This window comes from Pseudorasbora parva, chromosome 15, assembly GCF_024679245.1.
Source record: "Pseudorasbora parva isolate DD20220531a chromosome 15, ASM2467924v1, whole genome shotgun sequence".
Taxonomy (NCBI): Eukaryota; Metazoa; Chordata; class Actinopteri; order Cypriniformes; family Gobionidae; genus Pseudorasbora; species Pseudorasbora parva.
The window spans coordinates 4334627-4359021 of record NC_090186.1 but is presented as its reverse complement, the minus strand read 5'-3'; the positions used below and the strand labels follow the sequence as shown (position 1 = coordinate 4359021).

The following is a 24395-nucleotide window of genomic DNA, read 5'->3' as shown; positions in this document are numbered from 1 at the left end:
CACTCAAGAAATGCCCTTTAAGATAAACCAGGTACAATCCACTTTTTATTTCAAGGGTGATGCTAACTGGAGATCACTTTTTAAAATAGTTTACAACTGATTGTGAAACACTTGAAAATAAAATGTTTTCTTAGCTATAGCTGCTATCTACACTGAGATTATCCACTTATTCCACATTTCCACATTGTTGTTTCAGCTTTATTCCTAAATTTATTAATTTATAATTTTTCCTCAATTCTACAAACAACACCGCATAATGACATTGTGATAGAAGCTTGTTTGAAATCTTTGCAAATGTATTAAAAAGAAAAAAACAGAAATTAAAAAAAGTCACATGTGCATAAGTATTCACAGCCTTTGCTTAATACTTTGTTGAAGCACCTTTGGCACCAATTACAGCCTCAAGTCTTTTGAGTATGATGCCAAAGCTTGGCACACCTATTTTTGGCCAGTTTCTTCAGTGCACAGCCACTTTCAGATCTCTCCAGAGATGTTCAATCGGGTTCAAGTCTGAGCTCTGGCTGGGCCACTCGAGGACATTCACAGAGTTGTCCCGTAGCCATTTCTTTGTTATCTTGGCTGTGTGCTTTGGGTCGTTGTCCTGTTGGAAGATGAACCTTCGCCCCAGTCTGAGGTCCAGAGCGCTCTGAAGCAGGTTTTCAACAAGGATATCTCTGTATATGCTGCATTCATCTTTCCCTCAATCCTAAGTAGTCTCCCAGATCCTGCCACTGACAAACATCCCCACAGCATGATGCTGCCACCACCATGCTTCACTGTAGGGATGAGATTGGCCAGGTGATGAGCAGTGCACGTTCCTAGACTGGGCCTCTGAATCTGCCAAGAAAGAGGATGCTGTTAGTGGGGTTGTGTCTGATAAAGAAAATGAAGGGGTGATCAGCCCTGAAAATCTGGAATTCTGGTTTAGGCCGGGCACAGCCAAGCAAATAGACTGCAGTTGCTGCTGTCGCCTCAGTGCCTTCCTCATTCACGTTCACAAAGGCCTTGTGAATCATCTCTGAAATGAAGAGGCCGTCCTGACTGCTCATGCCGGTCAGATTAGCCTTTGATCCGAACACAGAGCTCATACCCATCCTGTGCAGTGTTGCTGATAGGGAGCTCTCAAACTCCACCTTGAACTTTGGCAAATAGACTTTGACATCCATCCGTGTGGCCATTTCATCTCTATCGGTCCAGTCAAGCAGCTTGTCAAGGGTCAACTCACTCTCCAGCTGTCAAACACATACACATGCTGAAAAATAACATACACAGCAACAAACTATCTGATAATGGGACTTTTGCTGACCTTCAGAAGAGGATCAGAGCCGTCCTGAGTTTCGTTTGGAAGAAGGATCAACATGCTGAGCTGCTTATGTTTATACGGCAACTCCAGCACCTGCAGATCATGCTCTGGGATGCTTCTGAAGGGGAACTTTTTCTTCTGGTACATCATTTCCACAGGCCGGCTCTCATTCTGATGGAAGACAAATGTTATCAGATGATGAAATACACAGCTTATACAAAATTAAGTTAGCCTATTATGGAGTATCTATTTACATCATGTGCAAATAACCCGCATTGTTGGCAAATTCTATTTACACTAACGCCACTTACTGACTTCTGATTGGGCCAGACAAAATTACAGAAGACACTGGACTGTTTAGAGTAGCAATGGTGAAGGGGTCAGGTGTGTGACATGAAGCTCTACTCCTCTTTTCCACCACATATCAGATCGGAAAGGTATTTATTTTTCGATAAAAATTAAGAAAATATTAGAAAAAAGGATATAAAGGGTCTAACCTATGTTTAATAATAAAGGATTTATCATTTAAATGGTAAATGGACTGCATTTATATAGCGCTTTTATCCAAAGCGCTTTACATTTTTGCCTAACATTCACCCATTCATACACCGACGGCGGTGTCAGCCATGTAAGGCGCCATCCAGCTCGTCGGGAGCAGCTGGGGTTAGGTGTCTCACTCATGGACACTTCGACACTTGGTCAGGTGGAACCGGGGATTGAACCACCAACCTTTCGGTTTGTAGACAACCTACATGAACCACTGAGCCACTGCCGCCCCATTTAAGGATGGTGTAGGGAGGGCTTTGTTGTCCCAATAATGTGGCCTCCATTTAACCATTTTATTAAATACAATCATTTCCACTGTTGTAATTGCATTAATGTACAACAACACTAAGATGCAAATAGTATTTGCAACTATTTAGAAGTATAATAAATACACTATATTGTCAAAAGTTTTGGGACGCCTACTTAACATGTACATGAACTTTAATGCAATATTGCACTTGGTGATGTAAGGCTTGAGCTGCTCAGCCATGAAAACCCACTCAATGTAGCTCTACACACTGTTCTTGAGCTCATCTGAAGACTGCATGAAGTTTAGAGGTCTGTAGCCATTGACTCTGCAGAAAGTTGGTGACTTCTGCGCACCGTGACCCTCAGCATGCGCTGACCCCGCTCAGTGATTTTACGTGGCCTACCACATCGTGGCTGAGTTGCTGTTGTTCCCAGTTGTTTCCACTTTGTTATAACATCATTAACAGTGTAGCGTGGAATATTTAATAGTGAGGAAATTTCAGGAATGGATTTATTGCACAGTTGTCAACCTATCACAGTCCCACGCTTGAGTTCACTGAGCTCCTGAGAGCGACCCATTCTTTCACTAATGTGTGTAGAAGCGTCTGCATGCCTACAGCTTGATTTATACACCTGTGGCCATGAAGAGATTGAACACCTGAACTCAATGATTTGGATGGTTGTCCTAATACTTTTGGCAATATTTTAGTGTATTACTATTTTCAAGTGTAAATAAGTGCATGTGTGGGTAAGCACAATCAATTGCAAAAGATTTTAAAACGTGATCTCCAGTTAGCATCACCCACGAAAAAGTGGATTGTACCTGGTTTATCTTAAAGGGCATTTCTTTAGTGTCTCTTGTTTCAAATAAGTGCATCCAGTTCTCTTTGAAGTAGATGGCATTAACCAGAACTAAACGGGTCATCGCAGTCACCATTCCCGGCTTGAGAAGATCTTTGATTTTATCTGAAAAATACAAGTTTGTGTTTCTGATCTTTGTCTAAAGATCAAGCTTGTATACTAGCAACAGGTCTAAACTGATTTGCATGTTGTTTTATTTGAAACAGAAGTGTATATGAAGTGTTGTTCTCACTCTCCGTCTGCTCCTCCACCCATGTGTTAATGAGCTTTCGTGAGTCCTCAGCCGCTCCAATGAAGTCCACAGCCTGAAGCTCAGCGTGGTACAGCTTCAGCGTGGACTCCAGATACTCCTGCAGCACAAAATAAAGCCACCGTCTCACAGCACACAGAGAGCATCAACATGTCTCATTATTACAGGCCGAATGGACTCACGGGTAAGAAGCTGTAGGTTTTCTCTCCATAGAGGCGGTTGGCCAGTTTGAGGATGTAGGAGGCCGATGGACTGTTGATCGATGAGGTGAGGGACTCAAAATGAGAGTGAACATCAGAGACAGAACTGAAGGACAAAACCTGCACAGAGCAAGACAACAGGTGAATCTCACAAAACCCCTCAAGAACATGAACATGTTACACTTCACAAAGTCAAAAGAAAAATGTATGCATAAAGAAAATGAAGACTATTTTTACAACCATTATATTTTGACATTGTAATGACAATAGTATGAGTATTTAAAAATTATATGATCAGTTAGTCAAGAGAATATTACATTAACTCATCAAAACCTTTTTTTTTTTTTTACAAGTTGTACAAGATCCAACTTATTTTAAGCCAGTTTAATGTAAGTTAAGTGGAAATTAATTAAGCTGAAAATTTTAAGCTAACAGTTTTACAGCACTGATATATTATAAAATAACATAATTCATTAGACCAGGCCACCTTCTTCCATTGCTCCGTGGTCCAGTTCTGATGCTCACGTGCCTCTGTTGGCTCTTTCGGTGGGGTCAAGGGTCACCATGGGCACCCTGACTGGTCAGCGGCTATGCCGCCCCATACACGACAAACTGAGATGCTCTGTGTATTCTGACAGCTTTCTATCAGAACCAGCATTAACTTCTGGAGCAGTCTGAGCTCCAGTAGCTCGTCTGTTTGATCGGACCACACGGGCCAGCCTTCGCTCCCCACGTGCATCAATGAGCCTTGGCCGCCCATGACCCTGTGGCCGGTTCTCCACTGTTCCTTCCTTGGAGCACTTCTGATAGATACTGACCACTGCAGACCGGGAACAGCCCACAAGAGCTGCAGTTTTGGAGATGCTCTGACCCAGTCGTCTAACCGTCACAATTTGGCCCTTGTCAAACTGGCTCCAATCCTTGGGCTTGCCCATTTTTCCTGCTTCTAACACATCAACATTGAGAACAAAATGTTCACTTGCTGCCTAATATATCCCACCCACTAATGCCTGATCATTGTATATAAGTGCTGTCAAGGCCAACGCAGAGAAAGACTCATACCGGTATTGAGTTTCTTTCGTTCACACAATTATGCCAAAATGTCCGTTTTGTTGAGACGGCTCCACAAGAGCACACTTCAATGAGTTAAATAACGTCTAAAATGAATCGGAAGCAAAATGAGATGCGCATGACAGCGCGTCAGATCCGCATCATGCAGCAGATCTTAAAGTGACATCAGCCTAATAAACCAGTCGCTGTGACGTCTGTCATTTATGTTAATGAAAGAACAAAGGGAAAATGGAGAAATAGGATTGAAATGGGTACTGCAATCCAAATTCAAAATATTGGAGAGTTGTTTGCCCCGCCCCCTCCAGCTAAGACTTGACGCTCACACAGGTTGCCAGTTCGAGACACACACCTGAAGAGAGCACAATTGACAATTTTTTGATGGATTCTGAGGCTTTTTCTTGCGTTCACTGACCCAGTTTGTTGGCTGGCTTCCATGGCCTTCATATGCTGTGTTTTCTGCCAACTGGCAACCTGTGGTGTCGAAATACTACTCGGTAAACTGGGGGTGTGTGTTATCACTGACCAAAACACAAACAGACATTTAATGAGAAACAAATAGGTGAATTTACCATGTTTCCTAAATTTAATAAATAATAAATGTTGAAATTGATAGCTTTCTATTATACTGTAATGTTGAATGTCTATAATTAATGTTTTTTGTTTTTTTTTAATCAGTTTTATTGAGACATAAGTATCTGTATTAGTATCAGTGATACTGGCCTTCATTCATTAAGTTGTTTTCTACAGTGATTTGGAGAGTAACTGTGAAATTAAATTATTACAATATTTAGCTAAAACTCAAATTGTTTTTAATTACAATAAATTACAGAAAGAAAAATGTGTGATTGATTTACAGAATGTTTTATTGATTGACAGCACTAATGTTTTACTGTCATAGCTGACTAAAGCATTGCATTAAAGCTTTACAATAGTAATCACCATGAAAATGCCAAACAAAAAAAGGCCAAAAAGGCCATTTTTCTTTATGAACAATATTAATTGTTTATTTTGACTCTTGGTGTAAGGGTATTCAGTGATTCATCTCGAGTCAGTGTAACATTTAGTCTGAGTCAGCAGTGTGTATGATTCACAGCAACAGCTGCTCTCACTTCACATAAAGCACCACAGTCATTATTAGAATCTGATTGACTTCTGAAGGTTATCAAGTAGGCTAATGTGTTTAAAATGCTAGGAATAGTATTCCTCATACCTTCTCCATTTCTTTGACTGTGTCTCCTCGGGCTCCCAAGTAGACCATAGCGAGCGCGGCGCTGACGCTCAGCGGGGAAAAGAACATGTTTCCCTCCGCGTTACTCGCGCTCAGAGCCCGATAGAGATCCAGAGCGAAGAGACTGTTAGCGCGACTGAGACCCTCCATGACTGGGGATGAAGACACTGCGACAAATACAAGCCAGAACATCGGGTTTAAGTACTAGAGTTTGTGCAACCATCTTTCAACTTACTTATAAATTAATTTTACATTTGTAAACGCTGTCCTTCTGCCGTCGTTCAGTTGTGCTGGGGGTTTTGTGCGAAAGTGTTTGCACACATTTAGGCTACACTCTGCAGGACGCCCCTTTATTAACTCTGGCCACTCCTTCTATAATTTTTGGGTAATGTTAATTTAAATGCATAATGTAAATTCGCAACAGTTAAAGAAGTGGAAAAAAGGAAATTATCCACCCATAGATCGATAGATAGATATATCTACTCATCCACCAGTTTTAAAGGCACTATTATTATATTGTGTGTCCTGTCAGACAGTCTTCTGTCCCTGACTGAGACCCTCCATGGCTGAATAATTACAGTTCTTCACATCTGACAGAAGTGGCGCTATACTAACACTACACTATACAATACTGTAATAAAATCCATTGGCTTCATTTAAGTTTAGCTTGTTCACTGAATTTTATGATAAGCTTATTTTATACAATTATATTATGTTTTTGTACATTAATTCCAGGTTCACACTCAGCTAGATCAAAGAATCCCCATAATACGTTGCAATTTATAGTATTTTTGAAAAATGTTCATATAAATCTGTATTGGCCTGTCTTTGTTTTTCCAACAGCCTGATAATAGCCTTGCTTTGCACACATGGATAGCGCACAAGACAGTAATGTAGTATGCAAATCCAAATGTTTATTGTATATAAACATAAAGAGGAACAAACTTCATTAATAGTGCAATATAATGAGTGCAATACAAAAATAAAGCTTTGGCTAAAAGTCCAGGCGTCATCAAGCTACGCCTTTGCTTTGAAAAAGCAACTAAAAATTACATATTGTGGTTTTGAAAGGATATTCAATATTATTGTAATTCTTTCTATAAGTGATCTGAAATAATCTTATTTGAGAAGACAACTTCAATTGTGAAGAAAGTGTGTTTCTTCATTTGAGTGCACATATGAAAAAAACATGTTTCTCGGCAACAAATTATCTGATTATGGGACTTTTGCTGACCTTCAGAAGAGGATCAGAGCCGTCCTGAGTTTCTTTTGGAAGAAGGATCAACATGCTGAGCTCCTCATCTTTATACGGCAACTCCAGCACCTGCAGATCATGCTCTGGGATGCTTCTGATGAGGAACATTTCCTTCTTGTACATCATTTCCACAGGCCGGCTCTCATTCAGATGGAAGACTAATGTTATCAGATGAAGAAATACACAGCTTATACAAAATTACCTTTTACAGAGTATCTATTTACATCATGTGCAAATAACCCGCCTTGTTGGCAAATGATATTTACACCAACTCTGCTGGCTGACTTCTGATTGGGCCAGACAAAATTACAGAAGACACTGGACTGTTACAGTAGCAATGGTGAAGGGGTAAGGTGTGTGACATGAAGTTCTGCAGCTCTTTTTTGACCTCTAGAGTTTTATCCAGCAGAGGCGAATGGCACGGTGGATTGTGTTCTCTGACAAGTTTTCTGGAAGTATCCCAGAGTCCATGTTGTGATTTCCATTAAAGTAGCATTGCTTCATGTGATGCAGTGCCGTCTAAGGGCCCAAAGATCGCGAGCATGCAGTGTGGTTTTCTGGCCTTGACACTTACTGTAAATAGGATAGCTATTAGAAGCTCTCCCAATTTGAATTTATCGGTTGAGCATCCGCTGAGAGATGTATAACACAGAAGATCAAGTATACAGGAATAACCCATTTATTGTCCCCACAACTCAGTAGATCGAATTGGAATTTAAGATCCCTTCGATCTCTACTAACACAGTATACAGTACTTCGAAGGTGACAGACTGGGCACCTAGTGTGTCCGCAAGGCCTGTTTTACGAAATGAATATCTCTTTCCCAGCTCACACCAAAATGGGGAGAATTAGGAGGATTGAAGTGGAATTGTATTTGCTCTTGCAGTACTGGGACAATGGCTGCATATGCTTCTGTCAGTTCTCTCTGCCCTACTTTGAAGTTGGTCTCTTGATCTGATAACAGCTTGAATGGCTTGCCTCGTCCAGAAACAAATCGTCTAAGAGCCATGAGGAATGAATCAGAGTTGAGACTGTGAAGGACGTCGATGTAAACTGCCCGAGTCATTAGACATTTGAACAGGATGCCCCATTTTTTTCTCATTTCTGTGACTCACTTTAAAAGTATATGGACTGAAGCAATCCATTCCTGTTGAGTAGAAGGCAGGCTTGAATAAAACGTAATCTAGCTGGAGGGAGGTCTATGTTTTTTGGTACCTCAGGGTTTCTTCTCCACTTCTGACAGTCCACACAAGCACTCTGACACCGTTTGATGGCCTCTCTACCTCGGAGAATCCAATATTTATGCCAAAGCTCCGCAAAGACTCTTTTAGGGCCTGGATGGTGGAGTTTAGTGCCGTAAGTCTGTATGAGCAATTTAGAGACCAGGTGTTTCAGGTCTAGGACAATGGGGTGCACGTTACCCTTACGACCTCCTACTCTGATCAGCTGATTTTCATGGTCAAGTTCAGGGGCAAGTGTCTTCAACTGACTGCTCCTCGGAAGTGATTTACCTGTGGTTAACTGCTCCAGCTCCGAGGGGAAGCACTCCTCTTGAGCTTGATGTAGAATGCTGTAGTATGTTTTTTTAAAGATATTTTAAATCTGAGGAAATATGAAACAATTTTTCTCCTTTCTCCCTTCTGTCACCTGATGGAGTTTGGGTTCTTGACACTCTCATCTCTGGATTGCTTAGTTGGGGACACATACTGTAATATTCAACAATATTATTGATCTGACTGCACTGACACTATTGAATGAGAAATGAACTGAGCTAGACGATGACATCACTGTTTTCTCCAGAGCTGCTTTATATTTCAAATGAACATTTTATAATTAATTAACTTTTCAAAGTTATTGAACAGAACTGAAACAACACTGAACTGAATGGGATATTTGTTAGTAAATCATGAGCATGATTTATACTATTTTTTCCTGCATGTCATGCACGTGCGGGGCTCCGTAGAAAGAGTTTTTTGTGTGTGAAAGAGAATGATATATAGGCTACAGTAAATATAATATAGTTATTTTGTGGTTTAAAAAATGTGTTGTTTATATGTTAATATTATAGTGTATTTGCTTATTGTTAATACATGTTTATATTAAATGTTCTTGTTAATTTATAATTAAAATCCTTAATGTTTTTTTTAATTTGTGTTTCACTGCCAGTTTCTGGACCACATCTGGCCCAGGGACCCAGCCGACTCTCAGCCAGATCTGGGCTAAGAACACAATAAATAAGAGATTTAACAAGATGTGGGCCAGTAGTAGTTTTTTTTGCTGGGGACCCAGCCAGAACGGTAAAAAGGACACGGTGGTGGGCCAGACAAATCAAATGTTGCTATCTGGGAATAAATAAGCATATTTCCAGCAGGCTGTTAAAATATGTTCATTATGTCCTCAGTTGTATATAATGTAATGTTATACTGTTCTCTGTTATGCATATGTGTATGCCACAACAAGGGGGCTCTGAAAGTGTATACTGAAAGAAAATAAAAAAAGACGCGTTTGCGTAATGAGGATGTTTGAAAGCTGTCTGACCGTGAGACTGAAGTGTCGTCAGCTAGAAAATAAATAAATAGGCCTATGCCGTGAACGCTAAAGATGATCCATCTCTCGTCTATTTTCTTCAGAATCCAACGCTAACTGTCTGCAACAGTAATATTACGTAACTTAACACAGGCCTACGTGCCTCACCTCAGGCTTGATCGCCAACTAATTAGGCAAACTTCGACAACTGGCTCGACCGGTGTTGTGTAAATTTCAGTTCATGATATATCCCGTGTGTGGGCGTGGCTTTGAGACAACGCAAACTAACGGAACTGAAAAATTATACAGCACGCTCCTCAAATCGCATCCTGTTTCATGGATTATTTCGAAAAAAGATAATAACGTTACAATACTAGGCATTAACTGCAACAGTCAGTTGACACTTTAAAAAACAATTGTTTAGAATTTTAGACCAATTGAATAGTTTGTGTGATGTGATAGGACAGCGTCTGAGTTGTTGTGCAAGATTGATTAGGCATTCAGATGTTTCGTCTTATTTAAGAGCAATGTATGAGCGAATAACCTTCACTCGTCTAGGCTAACACGCATTTTCCCCCATGTCTTTATAGCTTTTTTATTTCATTTGTGAGGCTTTAATTTTAATAGTAAATTTACTTGTACCACTCCGACACATTTTTAAAGCTTTATCAAAGCAAAATCTTTACATATAGGCAACACCTGCTGTTATACTTTCTGTTTCTATGATTTACTTTTTCATATTCTCTATAAAATGAGCCACATATTTATAAGAAATGGCTTAAATTATATATTTAGGTCTTCTTTATCACTTAAACAGATATAGCATAATAGACACTAAAAATACTATTTTGTATTTTACAAACTTTTTTGATATATGCTTTCAAATTCATCATGTCCTCTGTGCAAAGTAATCAACTTTCACAAGAACTAAACCAGGAGAAGGAAAAAAAAAAGAAATATATTTTTTGATTATGTTGTAGAATACACTTAAATTTGAAAAATGTAGATGTGATCTGTCACTAGAAAATTGGAGACCTGATTTTTTATTTGCAGTGTGGGCTAAACTCTAATCATACATATAAATCATAGTTATTTATTTGTTTGTTTGTTTCTTTAACAATTTTCTTAATTTACTGTGTCCCTGAAGTCACACCAAGATAGTTTTTAAACATTTTATTAGTGCACAAATAATGAATAATGTTAGCCTAGACGATTCGCTCATTGTTTGCTCTGTTTCCTTACCTATTTATCTGAATGCATATGTCAGGAAAACATACACAGACAATTCATCATATTACACAAACTGTGCAGTTAATGCTTAACATCGTAACTTCATTATCCTTTCGAAAAATCCATGAAACAGGATGTGATTTGAGGAGCGTGCTGAATATTTTCAGTTCCATTAGTTTGCGTTGTCTCAAGGCCACGCCCACAACACGGGAACTATCATGAATATTCATGAATATTCCACCCACTGGAACAGTTTTTCACAGGAACTGAATATTACACATCACCGGCTCTCATAGGGGTTCTCAGCAAGTAGGTAACCGGTGTTACCATATTTTCGGTTCAAGGTGTTGTGTAATATTCAGTTCCCGTGAAAAACTGTTCTCAGTTCTCCGCTATCTTGGTGTGAGTTTCTTGTTAATTATATTAGCCAGTGTTTCTGTTAACATACCTGCTAAGAAAAATGTTTTATTAATCTTGTTGTCATTATTATTGACATTGCAATATAGAGCTAACCTTCTACAACCTTCTAATGTCAGATATGTTTTACATTTTTTATCTGACAAGTATTCTTCAAAACATATAGCTTTATAACAGGGTGGATCTTTAAGAGTGAGATAACCATTCAAAAACTACAAAAAAGGAAGGAGTAAGAGCTGAAGTTTACTTCGGTTTGTACAGTTGAATTGCAGCAGGAAAAATACATTTCTTTATTTACGAAAATGGTCTCCATGGACTTGTGGTCTTTTTTGGAAGTCGAGAAAGAACGTACTAATAGGGTGTAAGATGACTTCAGGGACACAGTAAATTAAGAAAATTGTTAAATAAACAAACAAACAAACAAATAAATAACTATAGTTTCACATGATTTATATGTATAATTAGAGTTTAGCCCACACTGCAAATAAAAAATCAGGTCTCCAATTGAACATTTTCTAGTGACTGATCACATCTAAATTTTTCAGTTAGCCAAATTTAAGTGTATTCTACATCATAATCTAAAAATAATTTTAGTTTTTTTTTCCTTTTCATGGTTTACTTCTTGTGAAAGTTGATTACTTTGCACAGAGGACATGATGAATTTGAAAGCATATATCAAAAAAGTTTGTAAAATACAAAATAGTATTTTTAGTGTCTATTATGCTATATCTGTTTAAGTGATAAAGAAGACCTAAATATATAATTTAAGCCATTTCTTATAAATATGTGGCTCATGTTATAGAGAATATGAAAAAGTTAATCATAGAAACAGCATAACAAAGTATAACAGCAGGTGTTGCCTATATGTAAAGATTTTGCTTTGATAAAGCTTTAAAAATGTGTCGGAGTGGTACAAGTAAATTTACTATTAAAATTAAAGCCTCACAAATGAAATAAAAAAGCTATAAAGACATGGGGGAAAATGCGTGTTAGCCTAGACGAGTGTAGGTTATTCGCTCATACATTGCTCTTAAATAAGACGAAACATCTGAATGCCTAATCAATCTTGCACAACAACTCAGACGATGTCCTATCACATCACACAAACTATTCAATTGGTCTAAAATTCTAAACAATTGTTTTTTAAAGTGTCAACTGACTGTTGCAGTTAATGCCTAGTATTGTAACGTCATTATCTTTTTTCGAAATAATCCATGAAACAGGATGCGATTTGAGGGGCGTGCTGTATATTTTTCAGTTCCGTTAGTTTGCGTTGTCTCAAAGCCACGCCCACACACGGGACATATCATGAATATTCATGAACCCACATGAACAGTTCTTCACAGGAACTGTATTTTAGACAACACTGGCTGTCCGGCTCACAATTTGTAGCAGAGTCACCAGTCATGGAGGGTCTCAGTCGCGCTAACAGTCTCTTCGCTCTGGATCTCTATCGGGCTCTGAGCGCGAGTAACGCGGAGGGAAACATGTTCTTTTCCCCGCTGAGCGTCAGCGCCGCGCTCGCTATGGTCTACTTGGGAGCCCGAGGAGACACAGCCAAAGAAATGGAGAAGGTATGAGGAACTGACGCGTTATTATTGGTGCGATTCATTTCAGTGTCATTACGATTATAATAAATTAGCACACTTGGCAAATTTCAAATCAGATTTTTCAGCACTGGATTCTAATAATGACTGTGGTGCTTTATGTGATGTGAGAGCAGCTGTTTCTGTGAATCATACACACTGCTGAGTGCTGACTCTAAATAAATATTACACTGACTCGAGATTTTACTAAATACCCTCACACCAAGAGTCAAAATAAATATGGTAAATAAATAGCCTATTGTTCATAATTGAAGTTTTATAAACTAATTTCGGGAGAACCCTAGTGAAAAAAAAATACTATACTTGCGGCCAGACTCATTTTCAGTATACTTGAAGCGTGTTAATGACTAGTTAACTTGAAGTGTGCTATTTTGACACAACTAATTTTGTACTAAGTATATTTAAGTTGTAATTAAATTGTGTTAAAGCACAACTTTAAGTGTATTTAGTATATTTTTGTGTGCTAAATTGGAACTACTTTAAGTATACTTAGTACACTTTAAGTATAGGGACTAATTACGTGCTTAGTGATATTAAATGTGCTTTATTTGTATTATAAGTATATTTTATTTGAGTTAAGTATATTTTATTTGTATTATAAGTATACTTTATTCGTGTTATAGTACACTTTATTTGTATTATAAGTACACTTTGTGTTATAGCATACTTTATTTGTGTTTTAATAAATTAAAAAATTAATTACCAGTATATTCAGAACACAAGCAATATACTATGAATATAATATATATTTTATTTACCTTGACTCATTCAAATGACTAAAAATATACACTTTGTAGTCAATAACAATACAATGTGTTATTACTTAGCTATACATTGTACAATATACTTTGAATTACATAATGTCACACAATACAGTATTTTAAATGTGCTACATTACATTTTAATGAATTACTTACTGACTTACTTTCCCAATGTTGAATGAATTTGTTTTCAAGGACATTACAATAAATTAAATCAAATCTAACACACATAACTAATGAAGAGACATTTCATTAAACAAGCCCAACGATTTTTATAAATGGTTTCACATGGTTTCAGCAAAGGTAAACAAAATTAACTTACTATGTTTTTCATTAAATTAACACTGGAAGATGTTGGAAAACATATAATTGGCTCTATACAACTCGATTAGTCTGGGGTTTCAACATTTTTGCTTAAAATTGTCTCCAAATGTCTTTACTCATTTTTGCAGTTTGTCTGCTAGCTTCCTTGTTTGCTTCTGTTGTGCATTGCAGCTTGCAGCTATATCTATATTTTATTTAATGTACTTGTGGTTTGAGGAGCACAACAACGAGTTTGAGGTGTTGACTTGGCCTCCAAATTCCCCAGATCTCAATCCAATCGAGCATCTGTGGGATGTGCTGAACAAAGTCAGATCCATGGAGGCCCAACCTCACAACTTACAGGACTTAAAGGATCTGGTGCAAACATCTTGGTGCCCGATATTACTGGAACTACTCTAGTGGAGTCCATGCCTTGACAGGTCATAACATCTTGACAGGGACCAACACAATATTAGGTCATAATGTTATGCCTGATCAGTCTTCATTTTCTTTACGCATAATTTTTACTTTTGATTTTATGAAGTGTAACATGTTCATGTCCTTGAGGGGTTTTGTGAGATTCACCTGTTGTCTTGCTCTGTGCAGGTTTTGTCCTTCAGTTCTGTCTCTGATGTTCACTCTCATTTTGAGTCCCTCACCTCATCGATCAACAGTCCATCGGCCTCTTACATCCTCAAACTGGCCAACCGCCTCTATGGAGAGAAAACCTTCAGCTTCTTACCCGTGAGTCCATTCGGCCTGTAATAATGAGACATGTTGATGCTCTCTGTGTGCTGTGAGACGGTGGCTTTATTTTGTGCTGCAGGAGTATCTGGAGTCCACGCTGAAGCTGTACCACGCTGAGCTTCAGCCTGTGGACTTCACTGGAGCGGCTGAGGACTCACGAAAGCTCATTAACACATGGGTGGAGGAGCAGACGGAGAGTGAGAACAACACTTCATATAGACTTCTGTTTCAAATTAAACAATCATCTGTTGCGAGAAAACCTTTTTTAAAAGCCACAGATGTGAAGTCAGAAACACAAACTTGTATTTTTCAGATAAAATCAAAGATCTTCTCCAGCCGGGAGTGGTGACTGAGATGACCCGTTTAGTTCTGGTTAATGCCATCTACTTAAAAGGGGACTGGATGGACAAATTTAATGCAAGAGACACTCAAGAAATGCCATTTAAGATAAACCAGGTACAATCCACTTTTTGTTTCAAGGGTGATGCTAACTGGAGATCACTTTTTAAAATATTTTACAACTGACTGTACTTACATGCACTAATTTACAGTTTAAATGTTTACTTGGCTATAGCTGCTATTTTTCTCTCATGAGATGTTCAATCGGGTTCAAGTCTGAGCTCTGGCTGGGCCGCTCAAGGACATTCACAGAGTTGTCCCGTAGCCTCTTTGTTATCTTGGCTGTGTGCTTTGGGTCGTTGTCCTGTTGGAAGATGAACCTTCACCCCAGTCTGAGGTCCAGAGCGCTCTGCTTTTATCAAGGATGTCTCTGTACATGCTCCATTCATCTTTCCCTCGATCCTGAATAGTCTCCCAGATCATGACACTGAGAAACATCCCCACAGCATGATGCTGCCACCACCATGCTTCACTGTAGGGAGGATATTGGCCAGGTGATGAGCGATGCCTGGTTTCTTCCAGACATGATGCTTGCATTCAGGCCAGAGTTCAATCTTTGTTTCATTAGACCAAAGAATGTTGTTTCTCATGGTCTGAGAGTCCTTCATGTGCCGTCTGGCCACTCTCCCACACAGGCCTGTCTGACATGCACTGTTAACTGTGGGACCTTATATAGACAGGTGTGTGCCTTTCCAAATCATGTCCAATCAACTGATTTTACCTCAGGTGGACTCCAGTCAAGTTGTAGAAACATCTGAAGGATGATCAGTGGAAACTGGAGCACCTGAGCTCAATTTTGAGTGTCATGGCAAAGGCTGTGAATACTTGTGTACATGTGATTATTTTTCACTTTTTTATTTCTAATAAATTTGCAAAGATTTCAAACAAACTTCTTTCATGTTGTCATTATGGTGTATTGTTTGATTAATTTTGTCTGGCCCAATCAGAAGTCAGTGAGCGGAGTTAGTGTAAACAGCATTTGCAGACAAGGCAGAATATTTGCTAATGATGTAAATAGATACTTAAAGTTAATTTTGGATATGCTGTGCATTTCTTCATCTGATAACATTTGTCTTCTATCAGAATAAGAGCCGGCCTGTGGAAATGATGTACCATGAGCAAACGTTCCCCATCAGAAGCATCCCAGAGCATGATCTGCAGGTGTTGGAGTTGCCGTATAAACATAAGCAGCTCAGCATGTTGATCCTTCTTCCAAACGAAACTCAGGACGGCTCTGATCCTCTTCTGAAGGTCAGAAAAAGTCCCATAATCAGATAGTTTGTTGCTGTGTATGTTATTTTTCAGCATGTGTGTGTGTTTGACAGCTGGAGAGTGAGTTGACCCTTGACAACCTGCTTGACTGGACCAAAAGAGATGAAATGTCCACGCGGATGAAAGTCTATTTGCCAAAGTTCAAGGTGGAGTTTGAGAGCTCCCTATCAGACACACTGTACAGGATGGGTATGAGCTCTGTGTTCGAGGAATCAAAGGCTAATCTGACCGGCATGAGCAGTCAGGACGGCCTCTTCATTTCAGAGATGATTCACAAGGCCTTTGTGAACGTGAATGAGGAAGGCACTGAGGCGGCAGCAGCAACTGCAGTCTGTTTTGTGGAGTGTTACAGGAGTCGACCAAAATGCCAGATTTTCAGGGCTGATCACCCGTTCATTTTCTTTGTAAGGCACAACCCCACTAACAGCATCCTCTTTCTTGGCAGATTCAGAGGCCCAGTCTAGAAATGTGATGTTTTTTTTCTCTGAATGTCTTCACAAATTAGATTATTCCGATCATTTACCGAAAGAATTATAATACTCAAGAATTATTGAGTATAGAACAAGAATTATAATATCTCCTTTTAAAGCCACAATATGTAATTTTTCACCACTAGAGGTCACTTATTCAAAACAAAGCCGTAGCTTGATTTCGCAGAGCTTTTATTCTGTAAGATGAGCACTTCTCCTTCTTCAGGTCCTGTGTGTGTGTGTGGGAACGCAGCACTACTTTATCATATCACACACATTTGATTGTGTTGAGAGTTATGTTATAATGCTACTCTGTGCGTTCACTCAGCGCTACTATGAGACACTTGTTCACACTGCAGTGAGAGATTAGCTACTTAAACTTCGAGGACCCGGTATAGGGTCGGAAATGACATTGTCATGTATTTACTTTCCATTTTAAATGTCTGTGGAGGAGCTATGATGTCATATGTGGCACCATTTGAAAGCTTAGAGTCTCTACTTTCTGGAGATATGCATCACTTTGGCATTTGTTTTACACAAAGTAATGTATTTACACTGAATTACTCTGATGTCATTTCCGCTTGGATTAGCTTGGCCTACCCAAATTGAAAAGCCTCCCATTCACACATACAGTGGTGTAGGTTCAAAATGTTGGTGTCATTTTACAGGAAACCCTTTAAAGTTACATAAAACACTGCTAAAAGTGATTAACATGTAAGTATATGTTGTGTAAGCTGTTATAACCCGCCCAAAAATTAGGCGCTTTTTGATTTTTTTTTATATAAATAAATTTTTGAAAGTGTGTAACTCAGGCCCTGTGTGCTCTAGGACCCTGCAGACACTTTGGGCTGCTTCCAGTATGTATAATTAATTTAAAGGGTCATGAAACCCCCCTGCTGCAGTGGTGTTTTTTCACACCTTCGATTTGAAAAAGCTTGTTAAAAGGGGAGTTGTCGACTGTGAAACGGTGGGATGGTATTGTGTGGAAAGAGGGAATGTTTGCATAAATAGGGGAGTGTCAGTAGGTGCATTAAGATTAGCGATACCAACAGCAGCAGTTACAGCGGTTCTGAGACATGTTCTTTGTGCACGTTGGCATAGTTTAGGCTACCACAGTGAGATTAAATGAAGGATGAGTACAGCGAATGAGAGAGCTATGAGTGGTGTGCAGCAGAGATCGCAAATCATTCAGCTCTTCAAACCAGCATAATTCAGTGAGAAATGAAAATAAATGTTATTCTGCATGACGAAATATTTTGCAAAGGTGATAAAACTATATTTGTCCAAATATGCATGCTGTTTGGCAAGATGAACACCGCGCCAACGTGATAAGAGAACGTAACCCACCCAACATGCGATGCGACCTACAGTCTATGGATGCGACAGAGATGTGTAATTCTAGATCGGGGTAAAAGCGAAGGGGTTTGATCACTAAAGCACAGAGCGACGCGCGCTGGGTTGCCGTGACGATCCGCGCGGTCACTTGGCAGTTAAATCTATATCTGTCCAAATATGCACACTGTTTCATTAAGAGCCCGAACACATGCGGTTTAGTGCATGGCTGTGACCACAAATAAAACGGAGAGGACGTGGCTTTTGTTCATTAGCCTACAGATTACAGATTGGTTATTTTGCACTCCTGACATAAATTAGATAGTTAACGCTTGCAGGTTCGGCATGCGATTGCTCAAGATAATTTTACTTTAGCGAGCCTTTGTAGCAAAGGCTTCCACAGACGGCGCCGGTTACAGCTCGCTCGCGCCCTTACATTACTTTGTTTGAGCATAACGCCTAGCTTACCTCCTTGACTTTTCCGCACGCTGCTTCCAAAACTTCCCCACCATATTTCTACAATAATGACGGAAGACGAGCCTGACAGAAGTGACTGTCTCATGCATATTAACTAAATTATCTTGTATGCATACTACAGCGCAGGGATTGGACTGAATGAGCTTTATGTCATGAATATATATCGAGAATCGCTCGGAGCGGTCGACGTCAGCATGTGCCCAGCAGCCCATACTTAGGCCGAAAAGCCCGCGCTGACGTCAGCATTTGTGACGTTGCTCCGACTAAGCTTTTCAAACTGGAAGACAGAAATCGCTCTGAAAAATGCAAAAATAACTATTTTCACATATGAATACCATTAATGAGTACCCTTAGTGTTTTCAATGATGTGCAGCCTATACATATCTGTTTACATCTCAAAAAAAGTGTTTTGGGGTTTCATGACCCTTTAATGACACTGGGATATTGCATTTATATGACTGTATATGGTGGTGGGAGGGGGGTAGCAGGGTCGGGGGAGGGGCAAAAAGGGTTAAAAAAAGAGGGGTCATCCCTTCAGACCCATTTGAGTAAATCTGGCATACAACATGACACAGACAAAATTCTTTTTTCCACTATTTTCTGTAATTTAGTGGAAATAGCCCAAACTGACTGCAGGTGCCTAGAGCACACAGGGCCTGAGTTACACACTTTCAAAAATGAATTTATGGAGAGAAAAAAAATCAAAAAACGCCAACTTTTTTTGGGGGGGGGGGGGGTTATTACAGCTTAGACAAAATGTACTTACATGTTAATCACTTTTAGCAGTTTTTTTATGTAACTTCAAAGGGTTTCCTGTAAAATGACACCAAAATTTGGAACCTAGACCAGTGTATGTGTGAATGGGAAGCTTTTCAATTTGGGTAGGCCAAATCCAGAAAATGGCCCTGAGTGAAAGAGGTTAGGTGGTAAAACATGGTACTCTGTGCGGTAAATAAAAAACACCAGATTTAACCGATTTAACCGGAAATTGAGGGTAACGTGGGCATGATGTCATTGATAACATGGTTAACATGCTTATTTCTGTGTCTCAAACAGGTAAACCTATCAAACGCTTTTGCATGGTCTTTGGTGTTATGCTTTTTTATATAATATGTTTAAAATTCTGTGAGTATTATTAAAGGCCTGCCTACCAAGAACTAATCCATTCTGATCATGCAGGATAATGTTTAGTATATGAATTTGAATCCTTTTAGCCAAAGCTTTACAGAGTATTTTTGTAACGCAAGAAATCAATGAAATAGGCTGATATGATTATCTTTTGGGGATTTGCCTGGTTTTAGACCTTTTGGGGTATAAGGTTTGTCCATTATTTAGCAAAACAGAGTTTATAGCTTTGTTTGTTTGCATTTTTTATTCTCCATGCCAATAGTTTTCTGGGTTTCTTCTCACCTTGGTCGTAGTATGATTGCTTTAGCCACATCACTTTTGTAGCGTTTCTACTACTCCGCTCAGTGTATTGCACTTTTAATGAAGTTTTTTTGTTTCTCTGTATGTTTATGTAAAATAAACAAACTTTTATTGTAAACAAACTTGTAATGAGAAGCACAAATCTATTGTCGAAACAAAATAGAACATTGAATCGGGTGTTAAGATTGTGTGTAAAGATCCTTAATCTAGACAGAGAAACACAAACAGATATTTGTCTGAAAACAATATTTATCATCAGCGTTCTGTCAGCTATGACATTTAAATCTAGAATATTTTGTGTATGGGCCCATACAGTAGCCTGAAATCCATATTTCCATGTGATATGACAGTTTTTATTATTAAATATCAAAAATCTAAAAGACATGCACCTGACACATAGATGAACACTTTACAGGTTCTACACTCTAAATAATGCTGGGTTATTTTTTAACCCAAAATGCTGGGTTAAGACTGTTGGGTAATTTTTGTTGGTTTATTTGATCACATTTTAAACACCATTGGGTAGTTTCAAATTTCCAGTCGTTGGGTTAAACCTGCTGGGTCGCAATGCTTGGTTGATTCTACCCAGCGCTTGGTTGTTTCACGTGCTTCCCGCCTTGATTCGTTTAAATTCGCTCCCAAACTGTCATTTTGAAAGGACAATGCAAAAGGCAAAGCCACTGGTTGCAGATGTTTTAAGATAAGTTCATATATTTTCAATAATAATAATTTTAATTAGCATAATTATAGTTTTTTTTCTTCTTCGCAGCAACAATTCTTAAGCTTACATGACGTTAAGACGACAAAAGTTTTACCTCAGAATAAGATGCAATGTACTGGCTCGTGGTAGTTTGTGATTACACAGAACCATGATCCCCTTACGAAAATTAAACATGGTTGTATGTAGGGATGTCACAAGTACCGGTATTTCGGTACCAAGTACATACTGAAATGTTAAAAATGTGACGATAGTATCTGTATAGCATCGACTCACAAGTAGACTATATTCGGTCCCGCAGCTGCGTTCAGTCGCGTCACGCAGGGCTCCAGACTGTAGCCGAATATATACGAGTGTCTGTGTATATTAAATACTATTTAAATATTAACGTTACTCTTCCATGTCTTGCGTTTCTGTGTGAATGACGGGGGCACATGTCATATCATGAACACAGACTCAAAAGTCACGGCAACCCGTCAAAATAAAAGTTCAATTTAAACGTGAATAAATTGACAGAATATATTAGGCTTGTAGTTGTAATTTTTGCCAATTTTAACACATTTGTGTATTGTACAATTTGTCAAGCAATAAAAATTATTCTTTTAACAGTCTAAACATGCATTCTTCATTTGTTCTTTCATGATTGTCTAGTTTTACAGTAGGCTGATGCACAGGAGATTTTTTTTAAACAACCCAGCAAGAATAACACAGAATAGCAAATCCATTAATGGTAAAAAATTGACTACATTTTGGGTTTTCTCAACAGCCCAGCCTGCTGGATTAAAATGCCACTGGGTTAATTTAACCCAGCATGTGTTCTGTCCAATATTTACCCAGCGCTGGTTTGCCCTACAAATCTGTGCAAAACTTTCGAACTACATTTACATGCATTTAGGAGACACTTTTATCCAAAGTGACTTACAACTGAGGAGTACAGGAAGCGATCCGAATAGGTGAAGACATGCAAAAAGTGCCTTAAATACAAAGTTTTGGACATTACTCAGAGTAGCATAAGCTAGAATAGGGAGGGAATAGAGAAAAATAGAGAAACAAGATTTATATATTTTTTTATGATAAGATTAAGTGCTCACGAAAGAGATGAGTTTATACCTGTCTTTTGAATGTTGTCAGTGATTCTGCCATCCAGATGCAAGATCATTCCACCAGCTGGGAACAGTAAATGAAAATGTTCTGGAAAGGGATTTCATGTCTTTCTGTGATGGCACCACGAGCTGAGCAAAGGCTTCCGGTGGGAGTGTAGAGGGAGTCGAGCTTCTAGCTGAGCTTGTGACGGATCTATAAGCAAGAGTCAGAGCTTTAAACTTGATGAGAGCAGCAACTGTTAACCAGTGCAAAGAAATTAAGAGAGATGTGACATGGGTCCTTTTGGGCTGAATAAGTTTGTGTTTAAATTGCTGTCAGATGGGGGCAGGTGAACAAGGCAAAATTAGGTGAAAAAGGCAAATTATATTATCTATATTATCTATAATGCAAGATCATCATCAAGACTTTCAGGCATTAACAATGAATATATAGTCTATCAATACATATGTACAGTTTATCTTTATACTGTATATACTGCATAAGCATTGATTTATAAAAACAAACTTGACGGGAAAATTTGCCACTGTATCATCTTTAAAAGAGGCTTTCTTCTGGGACGCAGTGTATGGCGTATGGTCTGAGCAATGACAGGCTCACCCCTCAATCCCTTTCAACCCACTCAAACATCTGTTTTTTGCAAAACCAACCTCTGGATATGATGTTGACCATGTGCACGAACTTCTTGGGTCGACCATGGAGAGATCTGTTCTGAGAAGCTGTCCTGTTAAAGCGCTGTATGGTCTTGTCCACCGTGCTGACGCTCAGCCAGTTTCAGGGTGTTGGCAATCTTCTTATAGCCTCGGCCATCTTTATGTAAAGTGAGGAAAATAAGTATTTGAACACCATGCTATTTTGCAAGTTTTCCCACTTGAAAATCATGGAAGGGTCTGAAATTGTCATCGTAGCTGCATGTCCACTGTGAGAGACATAATCTAAATTTTTAAAAGAAATCCAGAAATCACAATGTATGATTTTTTAAAACTATTTATTTGTATTATACAGCTGCAAATAAATATTTGAACACTTGAGAAAATCAATGTTAATATTTGGTACAGCAGCCTTTGTTTGCAATTACAGAGGTCAAACGTTTCCGGTTTGCACACACTGCAGGAGGGATTTTGGCCCACTCTTCCACACAGATCTTCTCTAGATCAGTCAGGTTTCTGGTCTGTCGCTGAGAAACACGGAGTTTGAGCTCCCTCCAAAGATTCTCTATTGGGTTTAGGTCTGGTGACTGGCTAGGCCATGCCACAACCTTGATATGCTTCTTACAGAGCCACGCCTTGGTTATCCTGGCTGTGTGCTTCGGGTCATTGTCATGTTGGAAGACCCAGCCTTGACCCATCTTCAATGCTCTAACTGAGGGAAGGAGGTTATTCCCCAAAATCTCGCAATACATGGCCCCGGTCATCCTCTCCTTAATACATTGCAGTTGCCCTGTCCCATATGCAGAAAAACACCCCCAAAGCATGATGCTACCACCTCCATGCTTCACAGTAGGGATGGTGTTCTTGGGATGGTACTCATCATTCTTCTTCCTCCAAACACGTTTAGTGGAATTATGACCAAAAAGTTATTTTTTGGCCTCATCTGACCACATTACTTTCTCCCATGACTCCTCTGGATCATCCAAATGGTCATTGGCAAACTTAAGACGAGTCTGGACATGTGCTGGTTTAAGCAGGGGAACCTTTCGTGCCATGCATGATTTAAAACCATGACGTCTTAGTGTTTACCAACAGAAACCTTGGAAATGGTGGTCCCAGCTCTTTTCAGGTCATTGACCTACTCCTCCTTTGTAGTTCTGGGCTGATTTCTCACCTTTTTTAGGATCATTGAGACCCCACAAGGTGAGATCTTGCATGGAGCCCCAGTCCGAGAGAGATTGACAGTCATGTTTAACTTCTTCCATTTTCTAATGATTGCTCCAACAGTGGGCCTTTTTTCACCAAGCTGCTTGGCAATTTTCCCGTAGCCCTTTCCAGCCTTGTGGAGGTGTACAATTTTGTCTCCAGCTCTTTGGTCTTGGCCATGTTAGTAGTTGGATTCTTACTGATTGTATGGGATGGACAGGTGTCTTTATGCAGCTAACGACCTCAAACAGGTGCATCTAATTTAGGATAATAAATGGAGTGGAGGTGGACATTTTAAAGGCAGACTAACAGGTCTTTCAGGGTCAGAATTCTAGCAGATAGACAGGTGTTCAAATACTTATTTGCAGCTGTATCATACAAATAAATAGTTAAAAAATCATATATTGTGATTTCTGATTTTTTTTAAATTGTCTCTCACAGTGGACATGCACCTACGATGACAATTTCAGACTCCTCCATGATTTCCAAGTGGGAGAACTTGCAAAAGAGCAGGGCTATGTAAGAGATGCGAGCACAACAGTCTAACGGTCTAGGGTGATATTTACACTAAAAAACTGTATAAAAGTAAGGAAAAGCTTATGAGTATTCCTCATACCTTCTCCATTTCTTTGGCTGTGTCTCCTCGGGCTCCTACACTCTTTCATAATTCCAGCCCAAAACATGACTCCACCATTTCCTTGTTGATGTCGCAGCCTTGTTGGGACATGGTGGCCATCAACCAACCATCCACTACTCCATCCATCTGGTCCATCCAGGGTTGCACGACA

General features: G+C 39.2%; 2 protein-coding genes across 6 annotated transcripts in view; one reads left to right on the top strand and one right to left on the bottom strand.

Moving 5' to 3' along the window:
• Positions 1-16704, top strand: part of LOC137040947 (leukocyte elastase inhibitor-like) — a 37482-nt gene extending 20778 nt beyond the window's left edge. Inside the window, exons 2-7 of the mRNA XM_067416793.1 lie at positions 12532-12710; positions 14414-14551; positions 14634-14751; positions 14868-15010; positions 16037-16204; positions 16279-16704. Of these exons, the coding sequence (XP_067272894.1) occupies positions 12543-12710; positions 14414-14551; positions 14634-14751; positions 14868-15010; positions 16037-16204; positions 16279-16689 (1146 nt within the window). The 5' untranslated portion in view covers positions 12532-12542 and the 3' untranslated portion in view covers positions 16690-16704. The remainder of the gene's footprint in view (positions 1-12531; positions 12711-14413; positions 14552-14633; positions 14752-14867; positions 15011-16036; positions 16205-16278) is intronic.
• Positions 33-24271, bottom strand: LOC137040945 (leukocyte elastase inhibitor-like). 5 transcript variants are annotated; one of them, XM_067416790.1, is made up of 7 exons: positions 6943-7032; positions 5691-5860; positions 3392-3529; positions 3192-3309; positions 2922-3064; positions 1307-1474; positions 33-1232 (listed from the first exon to the last, which is right to left on the bottom strand). In XM_067416790.1, the coding sequence occupies exons 2-7, from the start codon at positions 5856-5858 to the stop codon at positions 819-821; spliced, it is 1149 nt and encodes a 382-aa protein (XP_067272891.1). In that variant the 5' UTR covers positions 5859-5860; positions 6943-7032; the 3' UTR covers positions 33-818. The 5 variants fall into 5 exon arrangements, with proteins under 5 accessions (XP_067272891.1, XP_067272888.1, XP_067272890.1 ...); XM_067416787.1 differs by lacking the exon at positions 6943-7032 and adding an exon at positions 5961-6030 and having other exon boundaries at positions 5691-5875; XM_067416789.1 differs by lacking the exon at positions 6943-7032 and adding an exon at positions 5961-6028.
• Positions 24272-24395: the final 124 nt, after the last annotated feature.

What these genes read in the sequence shown, in the direction of transcription:
- LOC137040945 (XM_067416786.1), bottom strand. Translation starts at nt 5,900, where the DNA reads ATGTTCTGGCTTGTATTTGTCGCAGTGTCTTCATCCCCAGTCATGGAG. An exon ending in CAGTCAAAGAAATGGAGAAG is followed by an intron (nt 3,530 to 5,690) that starts GTATGAGGAATA and finishes TGCTCTGTGCAG; the next exon opens with GTTTTGTCCTTCAGTTCTGT. An exon ending in TGCCCTTTAAGATAAACCAG is followed by an intron (nt 1,475 to 2,921) that starts GTACAATCCACT and finishes GTCTTCCATCAG; the next exon opens with AATGAGAGCCGGCCTGTGGA.